This window comes from Tauraco erythrolophus, chromosome 10, assembly GCF_009769465.1.
Source record: "Tauraco erythrolophus isolate bTauEry1 chromosome 10, bTauEry1.pri, whole genome shotgun sequence".
Taxonomy (NCBI): Eukaryota; Metazoa; Chordata; class Aves; order Musophagiformes; family Musophagidae; genus Tauraco; species Tauraco erythrolophus.
This window is the reverse complement of record NC_141474.1, coordinates 16,968,683-16,993,677: the sequence shown is the minus strand read 5'-3', so window position 1 is coordinate 16,993,677 and position 24,995 is coordinate 16,968,683. Positions and strand designations below refer to the sequence as shown.

General features: G+C 36.7%; 1 protein-coding gene and 1 long non-coding RNA gene across 4 annotated transcripts in view; one reads left to right on the top strand and one right to left on the bottom strand.

Annotated features, from left to right (window-relative positions):
- The window catches only part of LOC104379256 (divergent protein kinase domain 1A), a 112,033-nt gene that overhangs the window by 1,150 nt on the left and 85,888 nt on the right, over positions 1-24,995 (bottom strand). For all 3 annotated transcript variants that reach the window (XM_086617408.1, XM_086617410.1, XM_086617409.1), the window contains one exon: positions 20,113-20,208. In XM_086617408.1, coding sequence (XP_086473534.1) covers positions 20,113-20,208 — 96 coding nt within the window. The remainder of the gene's footprint in view (positions 1-20,112; positions 20,209-24,995) is intronic.
- The window catches only part of LOC147528176 (uncharacterized), a 36,804-nt gene that overhangs the window by 6,237 nt on the left and 5,572 nt on the right, over positions 1-24,995 (top strand). The window lies entirely within an intron of this gene.

Sequence of the window (24,995 nt, the reverse complement as noted above, 5' to 3'; positions counted from 1 at the left end):
AACTCATGGAAGACATTCCTGAGTTTTTGTTGTTGTGGTGTTTGGTTGTTTTGTTTTGTTTTTTTTTTTAAGAATTTCACTTTTGTTAGCTTTTAGTAGCAACTACCTCAGGGTCAGTTTGACAGTCTAGGAGTATTAAGATAAAAAAATCCTAAGGATGCAGAAAAACATTAAAAATGCATTACAGAAACTTCATAATGTCACTCTGGAAACTTAAAAAGGAAGATTCACAAAGTGCTATTTTGTAAGCGACATTTCACAGTAAGAGAGACCTCGAAAACAGAGGAAAAAGCTTAAAGAGCCTTTTTACACAAATCTATTTGATGTTTCAGAAATCTGAAGCAATATTCACTTTGATAAACAAAAAGTGCTTGTAGGTCCTCGCTTTTGACACCAATAGAAGATTTTACCTGTCCATTTGGGGAAGAAGGAACCTCGGTACTTAGCATGGGCTTGTACAAAAGATGAGAATAAAAAGGAGTTAAAAAAAAAATCTCAAGAGTCATAATCATGATAGAAGCCATCAAATTGGACGTTAACAGCATGTAAAAGCTCCAGGTTTTACTGTATATCAAAATGTCCTTGTTAGAAATATGGGTATATGCTGTAGAACTAAACCTTTGTTGTAATTACATGTAGTAGTATTAGTTTTTTTACATTTTCTTCACATACACATAGGCTGCAGTTGTTTCATGAGGACCTTGCTTGGATAAAGGCAAGCAAAACTTGCACAGCATAATTCATGACATAAGCAAAATCAACTTATGCCAAATATTAGATACTAGACAGTAATATGTATCTGGAATAAATAATTTTTACTAGCTTATATACCTAGATACAGAAAGTCTGATACAGAGATTCTTGTGCTACTTAGAAATATTATCCCTAAAAATATCCTGCAGTATGATCAGATTAGCCGCCACATGAAGTTTCCAAAACAGCTATCGATTTTAGTCACTAAGAAAATAAAACACAGAAAAACAAAATGAAACCCAACAATTTTTCTCCACCCTCACCACAGAAAAAAAGTTCTGCTGTACTAGTGACTACAAATTTCACATTAGAGTAAGAAATTATATGCTTTTACGTCTGCACACTTAAGCCATTGGTTCACCTGAAATTATAAAGCTGATACTCAATGTTAGTTGTTTTGAACATTCAGAAAACCAAGCCAATGACCTCAACTGTTTTCCTGAAGACTTCAACACATGATACCTTTAGATGAATGTATTTAGGTAACATGACAAAATCATGGCTTCATGGTTTTAGGCAGCAACTTTTCCAAACACCAAATGAGAGTCTGTGGAAAATGCTGTTGGTGAAAAAAAAACATGAATAGACACAGCCTTTGCCGATTCCTAAAATGAGGCTGGGAAAACAGCGTGTTATCTTTTGTTATTCTAACAAAAGGATGCACAGTCTATCACCTTCCAGAAACACTTCTTTTGACCTGCAGCTTTAAACTTGCTTGCCCTTTTTCTCAAGTACTCCTCACATCCAAGGGGAACCAGACTGCTAGGAAAAAACATGAACGTACTGTACCGAACATATGCGACAAGTCTATCGATGGTCATATAGTTCCATAACTTCTCTGTTTGCTTGAAAAATGGCAGTCTCAGCCAGAAACACAGACAAACAGTGTAGCATAGAATTTGTTTGTATTATGGGGATCGACAGGGTGGATAGCAACACTGCTGGCAGTCCTGACACACAGGAGGCTCAACATGAATCAGCAGTGTCCCTGGGCAATGACAAAGGCTAACGGCAGAGTAGGCTGTATTGACAGGGGCATGGATAGCGCACCATGGGAACCGATTCTTACCTGGCGCTTGTTTGACTGCATCTGTCCTATTCTGCACTTGCTACCTCACTCCTTCCTCAGTGTAAGATACGCAGGAGTAGATTCAGTGGAGAGGCACCAAGACAGTTAAGGGACAGGAGCTTTTGCCTTAAGATAACAGAGCACTGTCTCTTTACTGAAATGCATGGTGGGAGGAGTCATTGATCATAACACAAAGCACAAGGTTGTGTTTGAATATGAAGGGAAAACGATCGCTACAAGGCTAGTTCAGAATTGTAACAGGTTGTTCTTACTGAGATCGAGTTGACTTACTGAGATTCTTGCTGTCAGAGTTTTATTTGAACACGGAAAAAGAGCTTAAAGCATGAAGTAAAGCATTATGCCAAGATCCTACCATTCGTGTAGCCAAGTATATCAAGATAACGGGAAACCTGACTATGGACTCAGAAGCGGAGGCGTGTGGACCCAACACAAACATCGCCCCACCTCCCCTCAAACCCTAATTCTACTCTATCCTTATTATTCCACCCAAAGGAAAAAGAACAGCCCTTTTTCTTGCAGCCACATTGAGCAGAATATGGACTTACACCCCAGGGTCTGTCACTTCTGTTCTCTTTTATACAAAGAGCCAATCTTGGTTAAAGCCTTTCAGTTTTGTGTCTGGCAGTCCTTCATGTGAAGGGAACTAGATCTCTGTCACCCTGACAAGCAACATTCAAATGAATCTTGGCTGTTTCTTACTGCTTCAGTTTTGCAAGAATTTCAAATCTGATCACATCTGTAAAAAAAACCAGATCTGGTAAACCCACATGTTTTGCTTTTAATTCTCTAATCCAGGTCATGTTGTCTAGATGACTGCAGCTTCAACCTGGTTTTCACTACGGCACATTCACACGGTCTTTAGGATGTTTCAAAGGGTTAATAACATTATGTGACCAAAATGTATGTCATTATCCTTTTGAAAGCCAGCTGAATCAAGAACAGAATCTTAATAATTATGATTGCATTTATATACCTTCTTGTGTTTGAAGAATTCAGCATTTTGAAGACAAACTGTATGTCCTATGGTTAACATATGAAAAGACTTTAATTGTACATACTCTTAACAGGTAACAGTGTACTTTCACAAATTCAGAAGAGCTGAAAAAGGCTAACAATCAGATCCTTGAACCTCAGAATAAACTTTCTTACCTGATGCTGACTGCCTCATCAAGCCAGGCATGAAGGAGAGACAGTAAAGAGAAATTTAGTTTTACTACAATTCAAAAGTTCTTCCATGTAAAATCATAGAATCATAGAACAGTTTGAAGGGCGCTAGTCAGTTGCAAGGAAGTTATATTTCTTAGCCCCTTTGTTTTTTAAATAGAGAACAAAGGTCAAATTTTCAAGTGGGACTTTGTGAAAGAGATCTATTTAAGCTCTAGGAGACATTTTTATGTTGTAACGTGTGAGGTTTTTTAGAGCTAGGAATTCAGTGGTGAAAAGAAGTCAAACTACAATGTTACTTTCTGCTCCCTTTAAAAGGCTTCAGTAACTAATAATTGAAATTTACTGAATTCTGAAGTAGTAAAGAAGAGTTTTAACAAAACTTGCCAATAAATATTCAATCTACTCACAGTAGAATAAGCAAGCAATATACAAGTGAGGTCAAAATATGATAAAAACATGACCACTGCTTTGGATGAATGAAATTGATTTTGGCAGAAGGCAGTAAGTTAAATTTTTACTTAAAGAATAAAAATACTGAATTCTCAGTGCTTGTACTTATAGCAAAAGGAATCTAAAAATCAGAGTTCCCTCTTTGTCTCCACCTTAGTGACAGTAGGAAGTCTTAGTAAGATTTCCTGCTTAAAAACCAAATATGATTCAAAAGAAAACTAGAATGTTGCTGAAAGTATGATCTAACCACACTTAGCTGAAGAGAAACAAGTCATAAGCATTTTCAAATACCAGTCCTATAATTCAGAAAAACATTGTCAACTTGGCAAGATGAAGAGATTTAGAAGTCAAAAATATAATTACAAGCCAATTAAAAAGATCAGTTATGATCTATTAAATTATAACATTTAACATAAAAAAAGGCAATTTAATTGTAGTTCTTAAAAATTCCTGAGACTACTGGTCCACAGCATCTAATGGTAACCCTTACCATACTTAACTTGACTGCTACTTACTCTCCCATTGTGATGAGATCACTCCAGTTTAAGGCATACACTAGTACACTATCACTTCTTTAAAAAGCTCCCCGTAACTTCTTTTGAAAAAATGCTTATCTCAGAAAGTGAAGCGGTCGGAGCATCTCAGACTGAATTAATGGAAAATACGTTGTCATTTGGGAGGCAAATATCAGTCCAGACAAATATGTCCAGTGGTACTACAATGTAGAAGCATTTCCACACATGCACGCAAAAAGAATGAACAACGTTAAGGTTGCAGGCCTTTTCATGCAACTTTTTAATTTCCATGAACACAAGCAACTCCTTAGATATCTTAAGCTCTCTGAGGCCCATTTTTAAATACACAGTTGTGGTTCCACAGCAAGCCACATTCATACTGAAAGCATTGCAACATGAACACTGCACATCATGAGCTAAACGAATAGTTGCAGAAACTAATATTAGCAATCCATCATTTAAAACAATTCTTCGCAAGTTTAATGACTGTACAGCTACAATGCAAATGGGGTTTCTGAAGTTCCCCAACAAAATCAGCTTCCTTTTATGAAAGGGACTGCTAGGCATGCGTTGTGACAGAAGTGAACCAGAGCATTTTAATGAAAGCCATTGCTTATTGATCTTTGAAAAGTCTGAGATTTTAAGAAGTTTAAATATGGTTTAATATATCCTGCAATAAAGAAAAAGTTTAATACAAAACCAAACCAACTTTAAAGACATTCTTCATCTTCCAAAAGCATGAGACAGTTTTTTTACCCAAACATGTGGATCATATGCAAAAGGCAGAGGATAGTATTTTCAAAGCTTCCTGACAACTTGTATAGCTCTCAAGATTGCATGTAAAAATACGATCATGTGTAATGTAAGTCAACAACAAATATTGCATTCTTTGCTTAGAAACAGTGACACATTCTCTAACAAAAATAAATCTGAAAAAGATATGTTAAATTGGAAACGTGTTATCATTGTAACTGTATTAAGACAAAGCTCAAAGTTGTGGCTTTTATTTCAGTGTCAGTGAATTTCCTGTTTCACTTTGGTTAACATTAAAAGTTTTTTTTCTAAAGCCATATCTATAAATGCAGCCATAATTAGGATTATTAACTTGTAAATAACAGCAATGAGCAACGCCAGACAAGGGTCATTCTTGGAAATTACTGACAATTCAAGAAGTCCAAACCAACCAGACCAAACAAATGCTGAATCCAGGGACTCGCATTTACTCTGCTTGCTCTCATTACCCGATAACTGTTGTCCCTCCTGAGGAAGAGGCCCTAATGCCATGGACTCACTGCTTGAAAGGTAACAGCTGAGAGGGACCGTATGGGCTTCTCTTCCCTGAAATCCATGTGAGAAGCCGCAGAGATGGCCACCCCTACATCTCTTACTGAAGCCATTTTGGATTCTCTAATGCCATATCTACCTCTAGAGATTTAAAAACTGAATTAAAATACATTTTGTAGACCTCAAAATATATGCAAGAAATACGGAAAAAAAAAAAAGGTGGGGGAAGAAAAATCACAATGAACCGTCTTTTCCTTTCGCTGTGAAACAGACATGGAAGAGATCTGCAACCGTCACAGAGATATCCTTAGTGGAGAAATTCAGGAAATAGGTTACATCTTCATTTAATGCTTTCACACAGATTTTTTTTGTTTTTTTTTTTTTTTTTTTTTTTTTTTAATTTCAAATATTAAGATTAAAACTATTCTAGAACAAAGAATTTTTAAAGAAATTTTCTAAAGAAATCTCAGCAAATTAGCTAGATTTTGTTGAAATAAAGTTATTCAGCAAATACTAATGGGTTGTTGAAGAGTCATGGACGTAAGGAGAAAAGTGAATACATTTAAAATGCATTAAAAATTCTGGAAAACTATTTCAGAGAAGTTTTACGACAACATTAACATGGACAAAAATACTTTTTCCCCTTGTAGTTCACCTAAACTACAAGTATTAATGTTAGCTTGAAGTTTTGGCAAAAGAGTTTGACAAAAATTTGGGGTTTAGCAGATTGGAATCACCATTACATAGCTTTAAGATTTGTGATGTTTTTAAGGCAGTACTCAAGATTCTAATCAGAGTGTAATTTAACAAATTAGCCTAGTTAAGCAAAATCAAGTAAACTGAAACTGCTATTTAGAAAATCCAGTGCATTAGGTACTGTGACTTAAGAAAGCAGCAAGTGTCTTGATCATGCTTACAAAAACCATGCAGTGAGAGCATTTCAAAATGTTTGCAAAATTGCTTCCTTTGCTTAGTAGTTAATAAATCAAAATTAAGTATTTTATTTATCCATGGAGGCTTTTTTTTTTAAGACATAGTTTTGTCTTTGATATCCTTTAAATGTGGAAATTCATTTCCTCATCCAAAAATTTTCACCCAGCAGAAGTTTCAGTCAGATAAACAAAATGCCGATTTTTAGGGAGTCTAGCAATGACCTTTGAAATGAAGTTGTTAGCCAGTCCCTGTAGGAAGAGCTAAGCTGTACTCCAGCACACTGTCCGAGATCCACCTTAGCATATTTGGCCATTTATTTGGGACTGAAATGGGAAACCTGCACATCAACAACAAACCCTGATAAGAGTTAATGATTCTAGAATAGTGCAAGTTTAGTGGTTTCTATAAAATAGTATTTCTAAAGAATATCAACTATAAAATAGCTCCCTAAAGAAAATTAACTGTACTTTGTATGGATGAGTTCAGAGCTGTATTTGCTTCCTGCTAGGGTTACTTCATCTGCCCCTCAATTTTATAACAGTCATACCAAGATAAAAATCAGTTGACAAAAATTCTTAGAAGACTTGGTGGAGTATTTGGCTCCTTATTTTGAAGTGTAATAAAATGAATCTTGGAGAAAACTTCATTTGATTTGTTAGGATTTTTAGGACAAGCAGAAAGAAGCAGATAGAGAAAAACAATTTTATACTACTTTCAGTATGGCAGAAGGGTTCAAAGAAGGCTAATTCACAGCATAACTTAATGGTAGGAGCCGTGCATCTGTCCATATCCAATTGTCTCCAGGGTCTCATGTGTCTGAACTTCTTAATCCACACCATCTCAAAACAGTACAACTATTTCTGGAGTTCATAAATCGAATTAAGTATAATATAGTAGCAGTATGTTCTGTCCACTTGTTAACAATAATTGCAGCAAAACACCTTGAAAGTGGCAACAACAGAAGTTGATCAAAAGCCAGAAAAAGTATTAAACTCCAGGCCTGATAAGTCTACTGTGGGCCCAAACCAGAACAACAGTGAATGACAATATGATATAGCTGAACAGACCTAGGCTGCTTTTTTTCGATTGTACCAATATGGCTGCTATTCTTAAAAGCTAAACCCCAAAGTCTCCGGACTAAGATTTTTATGGGGTTTTTGTTGTTGTTGTTGTTTTTTGGTTTTTTTTGTTTTTTTTTTTTTTTTTTTTTTTTCATTCTCCTGTTTAAGGAAAGAACTACCTTTGTTTTTGAAACTCGTACTTTTAAAAGGACGACCCAGAATAACACACTGGTACACAACCTGAAATATTTATCTCAAATGAACTTTGCTGACCGTATCACTAGACAGAGTTCAAACCATTGCAGTGTGTCATAAGCGAAAAGCAAAAGAGCAGCAAGAAATTTCCAAGACTGAGTCATTTCAGGCTTCTGGGTTTTTTTACTAGCACTTAAATATTTGGCCTCTGTTTCACATTGCCAGCTTCTGTAGTCATATTTAGTCTCACAGTAATACAAAATGCTTTGCAAAATCCCTATAGATATCATAAGCTTTAAATAAAATCTATGAAATAGTTTTAATGCATTAAAAGAAAGGTCATCTCTAGATGTCCTGCTATTTATTTGATAATTCTCTGAATGTACTCTTATATTTCCTGATTTAAGTTTCTATAAAAAGTATTTTTTCAACATTATCAGTTCAAGAGCACTGGAGGCAAAAGGACATATGATGTTAAATGTATGTTGTATATCAGTTTTACCATAGATGTGTCTGCTGTATTGTAAACGTGACAAAAATTAAAACTAGCAACCAGTGTTCAAACCAGAAGGTTTCCAGTGAATCAGAACAGGAAACCAATAAAGCGATCAATGGGAGGTCATGACTTTTTGATCACTGCACTATATGGTTAAAGAATCTGGTTTTGATCTAGTGCCATGTAATCAAATCAAACTTTGAAGTTCTGTATCAACTATGCAATTGAAATAGCAACAGTGCTAAGGAAGTACCCAACTTTTAAACTATTTACAAAAGAAATCAGTCTTTGGTAACTAAGTCCGATTTTAGCTATTGAGGCAATTTTTCTAAGATCTGACAAGTTTGTTGTAGTGAGATTGTATGCAATTCCAACAAAAGGTCTAAGCTGACTTAGTCCTGGGAAGTGTCTATAAATAGCTAGTTGGTAGGTGGAAGGAAAGTTCCCAGAAACTCTTCCTACAAGAAGTTCTAATGAAAATGTTTATTTGGAGTGAGGACATGGCAACAAAAATATTTTAGAAAAGCAGCATGATCACACTGAATGTACTGCAATTATTATATACAAGGAACTGCCTAAATCTCAATGCTCCTTCTCCCTAGGGCAGGCATCTATAAATACAAAAGCTACTGAAACCTCAAGCTTTAACTAGAATGTACTGGCTGATACAGAGACTGAAAATGTACCCATTATGGGCAACAGTTACAGGAAATGATCATTTCACACTTTTACTCTGTCCTTTTAAAGCAGGAGTTAAACTCAGCATATTTAAATAGACTAACATTTATTTTTGCTTCCGATTGCAGAAATTACTTCCATCTGTGCTGGCTGCCGTTCTGGGAGTGATAAAAGAATTTTAGGAGGGGTTTCTACCACATTTCCACTGTTAGCCCCACTTATATTCAGATAAATTTACAGAGACGTATTACAAGCTAATACATAGCATTCCTCTCCTGAGCTTGTTTCTCACATAGAGGGCACCCGTGTATGGTTGCTAACACAAAATTTTTCTCAAGGAACAACTACTCAGATAAAGCCAAATCAGTAGAACCTCAATCTCTCCACTTTTCAATCCCCAAAACTTGGATTTATATGCAAAAACATAGGATAGAGGCTGACATAGCTCTAATTAGTACAGCTGACAGGGCACACAGCTCCAACACTTGAGCTTTATTGCCATGATAATGAAATAACTATCTATAATCAGTGTACTTGCTTTGGCAATCACACAAATTCTAAACAGGGACTTAGCATAGTTAAGTATAGCTAGCTTTATTCATCTCTAATGCTGCAATCAAGACTAGTATATTGCTCAGCAAGACAGATCTGGAGCTTTGACACAGAAAAAAAAAGGGCAGGGGAAACGTTTGTAAAGAGAACAATCACCAATCTTCATTTTTTTAATCACTGAATCTAATCTGTCAGTAGCAGCAGTGAAACAGTTAAGATTCATACCTAAAACTATTGCCCTCAAAGTGAACAAACTCATACCTCTTCCATTTGAGGACAGACTACATCACTGTCCTGGTTACACTGTTCACATTTAGAGGTTTCCTTCACTCTCATGAGAGATGGAAGATATTTTGTTGACGGTGGTGTTACTGGGGGGGAAGGGAGAGGAATCAACCTTACCTGATGCAAAGATGAAGATGGAGTTTGTGGCCAAAGATTTGTGGAAAGGAATACCATCGTTATGGAATCAATCCTACCTTTTGGGGCACATGTAACATATCTGCGTTAATTACACTATGAACACCCATTTGAAATTAACTGAATGAAACAACTGATGTTCATAAAATATACAGGGATTCCATTGTGCAACAATGCTTCTGCCTCTTGACTGCTTAGTTAAGTCAGGCAGTTTCTAAAGCTAGTTGGTTTATTAAAGGCAGGGTAATAAGTTGGAGAAAGTTACTGGAGAATTAAGACTCCCAGTCTGTTCAGTCTCACACTTCTGTAACATACTGGCTTGATAATATCAAGATTAACATCTCTGTCTCAAGGACAAGCTGAATTAAAGGAATAAAGCAATTCACTTTTCTAAAGCATACAGTGTATATTTAACTATCCTGTGTAGACAAAGCTGCTACATTAGATTCGGCGTTTGCAAACCACATGACCTCACAAACGCTATCTTATCACATCACAGGTTCCTCAGACTGACCACAACCACTTAAATCAGACTTTGCCAGCACAGAGGCTCTGTAACTTTGACACGTACTAGTAAAGCAACTACATTTTTAGCTGTCCAGCAGCCTTGCAAGAACTTCACTTGTGGGGAGGGAAAAATCTGATCATCTCTTGTCCAACTGTGCTTGCAAGATACGGTAAAAGAAAAGCACATGATTTATTGTGCTATAAACTTCCACCACAAGTTGAAATGCTTACTTTGTAAATCTGAGGGCTAACATATTTCCTTTCAGGGACAACATTTCTTATCAAGTAAGAAAACATTTATAGAGCGCCACATATTTTGAAAGCATTTGTCTAGTAAAATAAACTATTAGAAGGTGTTAATGTGATTCTAGTCAGTATTGAGAAACAAGTGCCTTGCAAGAGTTAATACAGTACTCTTGACAAACATTACAGTTTTAGTGAGAACTATGAAGACAGAACAATGTAAAAATTGACTGAAATAAATCCCACAAAGATGAGCTGCTTTTATGAAAGCAAGCAAGTAGAACAGCAATTGCCAAGAGACAATATACATCTGCCTGTACTACATGGAAAGCAAAGAGTACACTCCTTCCAGAAGAAAGCAGGGAAAAATAAGTTAGCAAGAGACTTAGTGGAAGAGCATTATATCTAATTATAAATTTTACAGGAAGAGTTACTAGGCCTTTTTGTACTTGTTGTTTTCCCCTTAGTTCTGATGAAAGAAATGTTACCTATTTTTGTTTCCAAGATATCTAAATGCTGATAAATCTGATTTTTCCTCATTCTCATTTGCCCGTATGATCTAATCCTCTCCTAGCCATCACCCTTTAAGTGTCTTCAGAGGAGAACTTTAAAAAAAATTCTAGTAGGTTGAACTTTAACTAGAATTCACTTTCCCCAATTAATCCTCCTATCTCCATCATGCAAAGCTACATACAACTCATTCGTAGCTTTACAAGTTACTTAAAGATGTGCCCACACAGCAGTCATGACTGCAACACAGCATAAGCACATCCAAACCAAGTAGCTGGACACTAGCAGTCCAAGTACAGCAGGATGAAGCTCAGAGTCCTTTACTCTGCTTCTGAGTGTAGTCTAGCGTTGCTTCAGATAAGAGAACGTTTGATTTGGTAAGCATTGAATTTGACTCAAAGAAAGCCTAGTAACAAAATTAGCAGAGGAAAGGAATAATGCTTCCTGCTGGTATGCCATCATCAAGCCCAGAAGCTATTATTGTGACAGAAACAGGAGTTAGGAATCCTGCTAGAAGTGCCCAGCCCAACTTGTGCTACCCCAGTGTGCCACAAGGAGCATCATAATTTTGTGCTCATCTATGGACGATGCAGGAGTCATCATTTAGCTGCTTGTAAAGATATTCGCTCATCTCCTCATGGGACAACCTGGGCTAAACTGTGCTGGGGACCAGAACCGCTCACTGTAGCATACTGATTTAAAATTATTAGCTTATTAAAACCAAAACAAAACAAAACGAGGAGGAAATAATTTGGCAGCTTTTAAACACAGCTTACATACCATACAAGTTTACGGTATTTAAGACCAAAAGAACTGTTAATGTGGTTTAAGCTTTCCTCCTGTGTAGTGGATTGAGTTCTATTTAGGTGTTTTATTATGTGGCCTATTTAGGTGGTTTTCTTAATCCTTCACACTGATGGCTATGCTTTACTTTCTGCTTCTCCGTTTTAGTTTCAGTAATGAAAGCCTAGAAAGCTAACTCAAGTTGCAAAATGTATTCTTAATTCAGCCATATTAGCAATTACTCCTTTGGTCATAACATGCATTATTTATTCTCAAAGTAATTACTTAAAGTGTCTTGAATTTTATTTACAGAAGCCAAATCTTTTAAAAGCATAGTATTTAATCTCCAACTTTTATATCTCTTTTCATTAAGCCAATCTGAAAATGTTAGCTCACCAGAAGCAAGATCACACCGTGAGATAACACCTATATCAGAATCTTACTGACTGCATTAGGTTCTTAAAACATAATATCAGATCCATTCCTAGATAAACTACATGTATGTGGGAATGGAAGAGCAGTAAAGTAGTGATCACTACTTTTTTGAATACCATCAAGTTTTCAGATACTGAAAATGGGAAATACTTTTTAAAAAAATCTATCCTTTTCTGCATTATACTATTAGAAAGTTACTATTATAAAGCCTTTTAAATGCCTCAAAAAATTATTTGAGTGGAATAATAGTGGTCCAGTCATCTGTAATCTTGTTCTTTTCCATCAGCCGTGCTGAACTATTATCAGCATGGGCAGTTTGCAGAGGGTTTTCTAACTGTTGGAGCAGTGTGCCACACTAACATCAGGATTTTGTTTTTCTTCGGATACCAGAAACACATGCATAAGATTTGCACATTAGAAAACAATCTCTTCCTTGCTTCCTCTCCAAATATTTCAAGTAATTATTTGTTAAGAGTATATTTAATTACAGAGGAACCGCTAGGAGAAAACTAGTTCTGTATTGTGTCTCTGACGTTGGTTAGTAGCAGATGCCTAGGAAAGAATGTAATAATAGGCAAACATGTAGTGGTACTTTCCCAGAAAGTTCTTCTCAAACTCCAGCAAGTAGCCCATTTTTCAATTATGCATGTGACATCTGTGCATTTCCATGGATTTTTTTTTTTCCTCCCATGAACTTAGGCAGTTATTTTTTCCTATCTGTATTAACATGGGTTTTAGTATGTGGAACTATTTTAGATCTAAAGGAATTTAATCTTTTAAATCTGCAAACATATCTAGTGGTTTGGGGTTTTTTTGTTGTTGTGTTTTTTTTTTTTCCTCAACACACCTTCAGTTTCATTTGAAGATCCTAATTCTTGCACTCCAGGAGCACTGAACAAGTGCTCCCTATCCATCATCTTCGTTCCATTTACAGTTTGAATATTTTATACCCCCTCATTCAAAATTTCTTGGATGAATAAAACCAACTATTTCAATTTACTGATGTTAGCTAGACACCAAAAATAAGACAGTAGGAATTAGCTGATTCTCCTCCTTAGGGTCACAAGTTGTGCTGGCTGCTGAAGGTGACTAGAGAACAGCTAGAACACTACAAGAGGCAGAAGAAAGGGCACAAACAAATAAGTCAGTTTATTTCAAAACGTGCTATTTTGCTTCAGTTATCTTCCCTGGTAACTTTATGTTTATTATGCTTTTAGCATTAGTTCAGTCAAGTCCTGTTTCAGTCAGGTTTTTGTATCCTCTGAGAATGGCAAGAGATACAGGAAAGAAACATCCCAGTATCTTCTGAAAGCTCTACTCAAATCTAAGACAAAAATTGAAGATAAATTCCCAGAAACTACCTTCTTTCCTCCACAAGTCTCCTTGACTCTATAGAGGCCTGAAACCTTTTATCTGGAAATCATTTTTTTTTAACCTAAGAATATAGATCAAGAGCAAAAGATGCCCAGATTATAAAGAATATTTTGTATGTCAAAAACGCCAAAAAACTTGTCAAGAAGCGGAGAAAAAAAAAAAAGCATCACTAAGCTCTGAGTACTTGTTAACTGCTTCCAAGCTAAAAACAACTACTGTATCCCTCGAGAATAGGAAAACATTGTAAAAATGGATATTAAAGAGCTATCTTCAACATCTATATTCCTGCTTTCTTAGGAAAAAATGCATGCTAAGCAAAGGAAGCACTAAGTTTCTGTATGTTGCTGCTTCCCTTCATAAAGCTGCCCGCTAATACAGATGGCAAATACACAGTGGAATTATAGCTCTGCAATCCTAAATTGTAAAGGCCACTTGCTTTTGTGGACTTGAATGCATATTAGGCAGAATTTAGCTTTTAATATGAAAGCTATCATATGATTAAAACAAACCTACCTTTGAAAAACTATAGTAACATAAATAAGAAACTGAAATTTAACAGCAGAACAAACTTATTAAAGCATTTCAAGCAACACAAAAATCAGCTAGCAGTATGACAAAGCCAAACTTTACAAAGTTTCACATGAAATACAATTTAAACTTAAGCACTTCAGTCCTAAATCACAAAGTCTGCAAGGCTGGAAACCACTTGCTTTTGTCTCCAAAGGTGTCTTGTGGTCTGCCAGTATAGCTTGTGGGTAAGCACGTCAACTCTAATCTTTTGTACCACTCCTGTAATCTAGGTAACACATACAAGCCTTGCAACATCCAACAGGAAGCAGAGACAGCTGCTGTGTAATACATATAAAGCAACTGCATGTACAGAGGGGTAGTGCATGAAATGCAGAACTTCAGCAGTTTATAAATCATTTAATTCCATTCAGTTTGAATTAAAAGTAAAAAGTGGCAAAGTACAAAGAACTTCCTCCTTTCTTCTCCAGTGTATGTGATTTATGCTGAAATGGGTAACAACTAGTTTAAGATTTATCTTAGTTTTTCTTAAACCTTCAACTTTACTTAATGGAAACTCGTAACAGTCCAAACTTGACATGTATTCTTCACACACAGTAACTGCTTTACTTCAGTACTACGTAATGAAGCAGGACACTCTTGAATAGTAGAAATGTTTCACAAAAGTTGCTTTCACTTAACATTTCAGTGTCTAATCAAAGGCAACTTCTGTGAAGTACCAGCACTTCTGCTGCTGCCAGTACATAACTCACGGTACAAGTCTTGCAGTGCCCGTATACCCATGCCATTTATATCACATCAGTTAAAGCACTTTAACTGTAAGGTCAAGTGACAGCACTCACCCCACCTTATTTCTCTTGTGCCAAAGACAGGGCAACCAAGCCTGTGTACTTACTGACAAGAGTAACAAAGTTTCTTCACAGAAGCTGCAGCCTGTCAGGGCTGCAGAATGGGAAAGCATTTTAGGCTAAAATCCTGCTAAGCGAGAAGCAGTCAAGAATGCTGTAGGGATAGCTTTAAGAATGGAAGGAAAACGAAGAAAGAAAATTCTAGGTGGAAAGATTTCAAATAATGAAAAGAACAAACGGCAATGGGACATTTGACAGCCCAGAAAGCCAACCGTATCCTGGGCTGCATCAAAAGAAGCGTGGCCAGCAGGTCGAGAGAGGTGATTCTGCCCCCCCTACTCTGCTCTCGTGAGACCCCACCTGGAATACTGCGTTCAGTTCTGGAGTCCCCAGCACAAGAAGGACATGGAGCTGCTGGAGTGGGTCCAGAGGAGGGCCACAAAGATGATCCGAGGGCTGGAGCACCTCTGCTATGAAGACAGAGTGGGGCTGTTCAGCCTGGAGAAGAGAAGGCCCTGGGGTTATCTTATAGCAGCCTTCCAGTACCTAAAGGGGGCCTACAGGAAAGCTGGAGAGGGACTTTTTACATGCATGTAGTGATAGGACAAGGGGCAATGGATTTAAACTGAAAGAGGGGAGATTTAGATTGGATATAAGGAAGAAATTTTTCACTCAGAGGGTGGTGAGGCACTGGAACAGGCTGCCCAGAGAAGTTGTAGATGCCCCATCCCTGGAGGTGTTCAAGGTCACGTTGGATGAGGCTTTGGGCAACCTGGTGTAGTGGAGGGTTTCCCTGCCCATGGCAGCGGGGTTGGAACTAGATGATCTTTGAGGTCCCTTCCAACCCTAACCATTCTACGATTCTATGATTCCATGAATTTCTGAAAAAGCAAGCAGAGTGTCTTAAGTCTAGTGCATATTAAAATCTCTGAAAGAAATTTATGTCATGAATTCCTGTTTGTGACAATCCTCAAAATTTCACGGTTTCACACAAGTTTCAGCCTTCGGCAATAAAGCCATAAGGCATAGGCATCTATCAACTTTGTGACAAATAAAACAACTCAGCCCATAAGAAGTAGGGGAAGTGCAGCACTAATTTGACGCTAAACATACACAACTTTTCACAGAGTTAGCTACTGGCTAACTAGAAATACTGCAGTCTCTGAGTGTCCTTTCATTATGCACCAGCTGTTCTTTGAATATTGAGAGGTTGTGTAAAAGATTAAAGGATAGCTGTCAGTAACCTTTTAGGGAATGAACATAAACTCAAGTGACATATATTTACTAAAGTTAAAATTGCAAGGTAGGAATAATTGATCTACATCTATGTGAACTCTGAGTGAAGTTAGGAATTTAAGTATGAATTCAGCATTTTACATAGTAATATAAATTATTTTTAATATTTTGATCCTAACCCGTATTTGGTTACTCAAGTTAGTGCAAAGAGCTGCATGTGAGTGTATGGCGTGCATAGAGCAGAAGTCTTGTCAGTGTTCTCAAAGCTCCAGATTTTGTGTGTTTGTTCTCCTGAAGTGTTAATCAAATGCAAGTTTAAGATCTACTGTGACGTAGTCGATATACAATTCAGTTTACCATGCTACACTGGTTAGGTATAAAAGGAAACAGGCAGATATCTTGTTAGAACAACCCAAAAATCCAATACATTAATTCCATTTATAGTTATTTTACCTTATTTGAAAGGCAAGAAAAAAGGCACCATCATTTTGTATTTAATTTACCTTGTATATTTAATAGCAATGTGCCTCATTGGTTCAGTTTTGGATGCTATACTACCAATTTCCAGTATATGCAGATTTAGTCACTAACAGGAATACCACATCTTGAATTTAATACAAATAAGTCTTCTTATAATATGATTTGAAGTCTGACTGTAGCATTACTATTCCTAGATGAGTAAGCTTAAATTTATCCTTTAGGCTGCAAGCTGCACCATATTTAAGACACATGCAAAATTTTGAGCTCAGAAAAGGAAGACCAAAATTAATCAATGGACTTTCATGAAAACAAAGGGCAAATTGGTTGCAAGTTTTTAAAAGTATAAACAAAACTTTCTAATAATAAAATTAATCATCTGAAATTATATGCAGAGTTCTGATATGTTGCTGATTTAGGTTACCACACTGGAACGGATGAGAGAGATATCTGAAATCTGAGGGCCAAACTTCCTCTACTACAAAGTCATGAGGTGTCACAGCAGCAGCCTGTTGCACCTTTGCTGTAATAATCCATCCCTCCCCATGCCTTTTAGTGGTTCAGCTTTAGATCCTGGGCAGCAATAGTGACCCTCTCTTTGCTATTTTCTGGTGTTCCTTACTGGTGTTCCTCACTGCTTTTATAGGTTTGCCCTGTCCTTAGTTACTAGCCTGGCTGGCAAATACTGATGGAATGGTAGACCTTTCACTGGAACTCTGCAACTAGGATGGATTGTGTTTTTGCCACATCTTGGTACCATTGCCATCTGATGGATCGCATCATAGGATAGAATTAAAGTATCTAGCTCTTCTGGGTTCCACTAATACAGGAACACATGCATTCAACATTGCTGGCCAAAGACATGAAATAGTGCTTATCAGAAGGCTAGAATATGGACTTAAGTTACTTCTATTCAATATAGAGTTTGTTTATTATTTTGTTCCATCCTTCAAGATGGAGAACCTGCAATTCTTCTGATCACAGAATCACAGTAAACTTCTGTAAAAATGCAGTACTAAAGAGAAAAAAAAGTTCAATAAGCAGAATCAACATTAAATGTCTTGGCATGGCCATCAATCTTCTTTCATAAACACACATCCCACCCCTACATTAAATTAATGCAAAAGTTATAGTTTATGTCTAGTTTAAAGTTCCACAGTTACAATCTATTAGATTGTAACCATTTAGTCACTAAGAACTCTGTTCCTTTACTAGCGCCTTTTACATGTTAACCAGTTGGGAGGTTGTGGTCAGCATGTCACATACACCATCACCCTATCTTCAGGAAGATGAATTTGCAAATTTGTAACGTTTCTCTTAGCTTTTGCAGAAGTAGATTCAAAAAGCAGCTAGCCAAAAAGGCAAAGAACATGATCATTAATGGATCTACACATGAAGACATTTCATTGTACATCTAAAAAAGTTAGTTTATTTAATTAGTATTGACTAAATTGTACTAATCCTAACATTTTGCCGTTGAGGGCAAACATTTTTGCCTCTTCCTATTGCCATTTTATTCAGATCTTGCTGTATCAGGAAACATAGCAAGCAAAGTTCTTTACTTAGCAGCTATGTTAATCCAAGACTGAATTATTATTTATTAGCACCAACTTACCTACAAATACTACATAAATTTCAGACTTAACCTTATATTATCTCAAAATCAGTCCAGTGAGTTATGCTCAAAATAAAGGACTGTACATGAAGCACTACTTTCCCTCTAAAGTTTTTATTTAAAAACTAGACAAACAGATATGTAACTGTAAGACAGAAAAAAAAAAAGGAGTAATTTGTAGATAAGGACTTCTAGGCTTTAAGAAACTCTGTAAAAGCATTCAGAAATGCTGCCAAAGTAGAATTTGTCTACTACATCCAGAGTTTCTTCCTACTGTTGCTGTTTATCCTAGAATGAGATACTTTGTTCCTATAGTGTTTGCTTAGTTCGGAAATTAAAAATTACGCCACAAAGCAGCCTAGGACAGGATTGCTCTTCTACATGGAATTACTTGAACTCTGCTATTGTTGATATTCACATTCTCCCTAGCTGATACTTTCTTTCAGTCAAATTGAAATGCTAATAAAGAATGGTCTAGGCGTAACTGTTCAGGAATCACTGGTATTACACAGAATTATCACAGAATTTGTTCTGTGAGTTAACAAACCTCATCTTCATTCCAACCTGTTCACATTAACTTATACACACACAAAACAAGTATACAATTGTATGCCTTCATGACAATTGAGTTGCTCATCCAGGCATATGACAAATGCTTGAATAGAGAAAATTATGCAACAGCTTTCCAACAGTAATTCTACTTTTCCTCCAAAGCAGTGGTTTCTTACCTTTTAAATCTACATTGAGCAAAGGAAAAAGTCAGTACAGTGCCTTATTTAGTTATATTGAAAAGTATGCAAAATATCTGGCTTTCTGGGAACTCTGCAAGCAACTTACTTTCTCACAAGGAACAAAAGCAAGGTAGTTATAGTTCTTTAATGGAAAAAGCCAGGTTATTGATTTTTAAATTTGTTTTTAAGTGAGCTTAATGATTGGTAAAGGTGCTGGACTGATGGCCCTAGAGACTATCCTCAATCTATCGCACAGACAGCATTCCAAGATCCTCCATTATGTTATAACTCTCAAGAGACCAGTCGTAAAAGGTTGAATCCAGTAAGATTGTTCGAAAACACTACCTATACTTAAATAAAGAAAGGATGCGTTTATTTAACAAAAGCAAAAAGGCAACAAACAAATAATTAGGTTGCACTGCTCTATGATAGTTTTAAGCCACGCTATCAGAGCCATGCATTAGAAGGCATATGGAAACAGAAGCAGACTACAATGCAAAGATGACTGGGCATTTTGTACACAGTGTAGTGTTAGGTAAAGACATTTCTTCACAATGCAGGATGAACTGAAATGAGCCAATGAGCACAGTAGTTACATAAGCCATTTCTGTTTCAGGACCTTCTGATCTTTTTAACTAACAGAAAGTTACTACAACAATTAGAGCAAGGAAGTTTGAAGACAGAAATTTCATAGGTTAAAAGCTTTGGCAGTTTAAAACTTAAAATCTGTTAACTGATATTAAGCAAGCATCCTTTTTCTTTTTAAGCAATCTCAGCATACTACCACGTAAAATTAATCCTTACAACAGCGAGAACCAAAAAAAAAAAGTCTACACATAGACTCTTCTACTTGCACAAATGCAGTTCAGTTTCTAACTAAAAGTTGTAGCAAATAAAGACATAAAGAAGCTTGTTTTCATGCACACAGCTCCCGATGCAGTAAATGCAACATAGTCAAATATGACCAACTCGTGAAATGAAGGAAAAAAACAAGACAGAACATAAATGTTGATCTCATTTAATGTCAAGTCACATAACTAAGCAATTTTTTGTTTTCTTACATTCCCAGATAAGGGCAAGATTCATGTATAAGAGTTAGTTTTATTGCATTCATTTAAAAAAAACGTACATTGGCAAAATCAGGTACTGAAGCTGTAATTAGATAAGTAAAACCTGCTACAAATGAAAGATAGGACTAAAGGTGCAAGTGATCAGAGACAGTAGCACTTACCTCATGATGCAGCTCAGCTATCTGATCTTTCAGTTCTCTGATGTACTGGTTAGAATCAGATTTATTAAGCTGCCCTTGAATTTTTCCTTCTTCTTTCTGTTTTGGTTAAAAAAAGAATCTTATTCAAATTATTCACGGATATACTATATTAAAATGTTATTTTAACTGTCTGCATATTTTTGTCATGAAGAAAAGCTATTCACAGACACCATCCAGCAGTTTTCATCTGGCTGAAGTTACAGCAGGTATCTACGGGTGTCAGTAGCTCAGACCAAGTTGACCCTCTCAGTACTAACCACAGTATAGGCAGGATTCTATGGAGGAGCATGAAGAATTAAGCAAACTTCACAGGTGGAATTCATATTCAATCCACATTTAAATAGAAAGTGTAAGCAGACATGAAACAGGCATTCCCAAATTAAGCCAGTCTAAACTGACATCAGAAGCAATAACATTTATTAGCTTAAGTTTGGCACTGCACAAATAGCTGAAAGCTGTTAGTGTATACCATATAGAGTATACCATATTGGAAGTTAACACACACTTTCATTATATTTAAGTGGTTTTATTGTTACTTTTTATTCCACAAATAATACCGTAAAGTGAATGCAGATATCACAGAATAATTTGACATGTATATTTGCTCATGGAAGAACTGACTCTTGCTCAAATCAGTTGGCGCTGAATGTAGGGCATAAGCCTGGCTTGCAAGATCCTCATTATTAGTGAAGGGCAAGTAAGTTTCAGTCATCCTTTCAGAACTACAGATTTTGTAGAACTGACAATTCGCAGAAATGCATTTAGCACAAAAAAGCAACCCTGCAATGTCATCTTCTAGAAACATACTTCTTTTAAAAGAAAAGTCATGCTCTAACTTCCTCTTGCAACATTCAAAACACTAGAGGTCAGAATTCAATCCTTTTAACTGGCTGCAACAGAAATCAGGTATTTCTTGCTAAATAAATAAGCCCACGCTCCATAAGCTACGAAGTCTGTCTACAGTGGGTAAATTGGAAGGATGATATAGGAGAAATTTTAGGACAAGGTATCAGAGTTTTCTTCACAGCTGCTGTTCATCTCTCTGAGCAACAGTAAAGATATATTCTACTTTTTTTTTTAATAAGCTAAGTTGATCACGCCATTAATTCAGTTATTTAAAAGACACTCATGCAGATGCAGTAGCAAGCCACTAAAAACCAAGCAGGAGTCAGACACTATAGCATTTTTTTAATTCTTACCAAAATAATCTAATTTAGAAAATAAATAAATAGATAGCTCAAAGTTTACAGATTTCAAATGAATCAAAACATTTATTTTATAAAAAGTAGTTTTATCTGTCAGATTATGATCTTTAAGTTATCCAACATTCTTTAAAACTGCGAGGAGATTGCTATTTCTCATCAATACATATATTTATTTTCATACAAGTATAAAATATTACTGTGATCTGCAAAATTGCTTCATGTTCCAGTCACATTTTATATTTGCACTAAGTTCAGATTGCTTTCTAGCAACTTCCAGCTTCTGATGAGCATTTGTTAATCAAAGGCAAATTTTAATGTGAGCACCTTAAATTTGGTAGTCATGTTCTTTTACACTAGTTTTTCATTAGGGCAGCTTGACAGAAGTCAAAAAGAAAAATTGTTGGCAGGAAAAACTTCAACATAGCAGTTCTTTTTAACATGACAGAATGCAGTATTAACGGCTTTCCCTACCATCTGTTGCTATCTGTCACAAAGAATACTTTCTCCCAAAAATTCTGTAGTTCTACATTTGCTTCTCAACCTACCCTAGGATCATATGACACGTTATCTATTACTTCCCAATTATCATAAAAACCTATTTCTTACTGTTTTTATCAAGTGATCTTAATATCACCCTAGAGTCTCTTTTAAGGAGTATTGTCATTGTGTGTGTGCATCTTGAGACAGTGAAAACCTTCACCACTACAAAACAAACCCTATATTCTGCCTCCATGCAGGTTGGATTCTCACTTGTACATCATAATTCACAGATAAAACTAGACTAGTGCTAAAGCAGAGCTACATGCAATGGTGATTAGTGAAAGCCCCAGAGACAGCAAGCACACTCCTGCTCCAAACATTTACCAAGACACATGGAAAGTGCATAAAGGATTTTATGATCATGTTTCATTTAGTAGCTTAGTTAAGAAAGCTTGAGCAGCTTTAGCTTTGATTTTTCTGTTTCAAATATAATACTATATTATATAATTTCTAACTCTTGAGACAGATCTAGTCATGAGGCAAATGAGATTAATATCAGAGTTACCATTTGTTTTTAGTTCAGAATTTGAATTAAACTTGGCTCAGAAATAGAAAGACAGGGAAATAGCGAGGTTGCAAGTGACAGGAAAGTGGGACAGAAACTGAAAAGTGAAGATACAATAGCTACTGAATGGAACTGAAACAAAGGTAAGGACCTTAGACAATAATACTGATGGATTCTTGCAGATTTCATCTTCAGTCCACTATCTGCAGGATGTGGCTGTTGCATTTATTTACTTAGTTGATATACTGCAAGGCAACTGCAGATAATAATCTTCCAGAAATAACTACTAGCCCTCTATCATTCACTTCTCTGGAGATGCATGTTTTCCATTCTTCCTGTTTTACTGCTGCCATCCTTCATTTTGCTTTCAGGTATCATAATCCTCTAAAGAACAGATTAATTAATTTCTCCTCCTAAGGGTCCAACAGTATATGTTGAAAAGGTTTCTAGGCTCAGGCAGGAAGAAAACAGTCTTGTGTAGATTAAGTCTTGTCTGGCCTTAGCCACCTCAGCCTAAGAACCAGCTATGGCAGATGGCAGCTCAACTACTGAGATCAAAGGATAACTTGAGTTGCAGAACAGAGGGCTACTTGCCCAAAGGACAGAAGCCTGCACTCTCCATGGTCCAACTCCATCAGTCAGGGAGGTCAGAGCCCACATTCAGGACATTCTTGATATCCTCCTTTCTTGTCAATCCTATTACTATTATTATTGCTAGCCTCTTGCTTCAAGTGTTGAGCCAGGCAGATGTGCTGGCAAACACATGCTGTTAGGATAGATTGATTTGGCAAGTCTTTCACAGCCGAAACAAATTAATTTCAACTGTCTTAAATGGTAAGGGTGCTCAAGCACAAAAGACAGAAAACCTGTCTTCAGTAGAGCTACCAAGGAAGAAAAACGAACTGACTGCCATGCTCAAGGCCCTTCTATATTCTGAATCTGGCTTTAACTTTTTTTTTCTAAAAATACCTAAAATCTAAGGGTTTCTGTTTGCATTAAATTACATTTTCATATGCTCTGCCTGCAAACTGGTCCAGCTTCCTCATAACAGAATAGACTAGACTATTTCAGTTGGAAGGGACCCACAACGATCATCTAGTCCAAGTGCCTGACCAATTCAGGGCTGACCAAGTTAAGTTAATAATATTAAGAGCACTGTCCAAACGCCTCAAACACTGACAGGCTTGGGGCATCGATCTCTCTAGGAAGCCTGTGCCAGTGTTTCACCACCCTCTTGGTAAAGAAATGCTTCATAATATCCAGTCTAAACCTTCCCTGGCACAGCTTTGAAACATTCCCATGTCCTATTACTGGACACCAGGAAAAGCTCAGCATCTGCATCTCCACTTCCCCTCCTCAGAAAGCTGTAGAGAGCAAAGAGTCGCTGAGGTCACCCCTCAGCCTCCTTTTCTGCAAACTAGACAAACCCAAAGTCCTCAGCTGCTCCTCACAGGATGTTCCTTCCAGCCCTTTCACCAGCTTTGTTGCCCTCCTCTGGACACACTCAAGGACCTTCACATCCTTAAACTGTGCAGCCCAGAGCTGCACACAGTATTCAAGGTCAGGCCACACCATAAGTTACTAGACAGCCCCACTGCCATAAGAAAAATTAAATTGCTTTCATGAAGCTTGAGATAATTTAATGGAATGCTTCCTATTGTAGCATTTACTTCAGCAGGAACCACCGGGCATTTCACTCTGCATTGGTTTCATACTGTGCTTGAATAGTTTTGTACTACTGCTTGAGTAGTTTCGTACTTCTGAAGAAAACACTCAGATCGATTTACTGGTTCAAAAGTGAATGTTAAGACTCCACTTAGAATTTATAAGTATTTAAGGAAATAGCATAAGCAATCTCTCTTCATAGTTTTTTTTTTTCTTTAAATCTAAGCTTATACACATAGGATGTGGGTTGTTGGTTTGTGTTTTTTTTTCTTGAGGGGGAGCACTATTACAGAAAATCTGCAGTATTTGGGGAGGTCACCACAGAAAGAATAGCTGGTCTCTAGGCAAATGATAGTCATTTTAAGTTTAAAATTAATATACAGTGAAGAAGCCAGATATCAATAAGCAAAGCGTTAGTATTATCAGAATAGCAAAATAATGAAAGCTAGCCAATTCTGGAATCTAGGAATTTTGTTTAAAAAAACAACACTGCATTCATATGCAAATGAATCTCTACATCCATTTCCCTGGGGTACTGCTTCTCGTATTGGCAGGACTGCAGTGCCTACCTCCTCTTTCCAGAAGGGTTTTTAGAAAAGTAATGCTAGTTAGTATTACATTGTAATTAAAGATCTATCATCTTGATTTCGCTGCTTTTGAAGATTAGTAGCTCTTGCCAGCCTTACGGTCTCTTCAAACAGACCAACTCCACCAGCACTAACAGGGTTATAAAACCCCGTATCAGGGAAACAAACACTCTAGTGGCCAGGTATCACCTCTGCTCAAGGAAAAGGTACTTGTAACAGTGTAAGCAGCCAGTACACAATCCATCCTCCTGCCTCAGACGTTGTGTGTAGAGAGGGAGTAGCACGGGCAATGAAGCAGGAAATGAGCCCTACAGATCAAATACAACTCACTCAGGCCCCCTT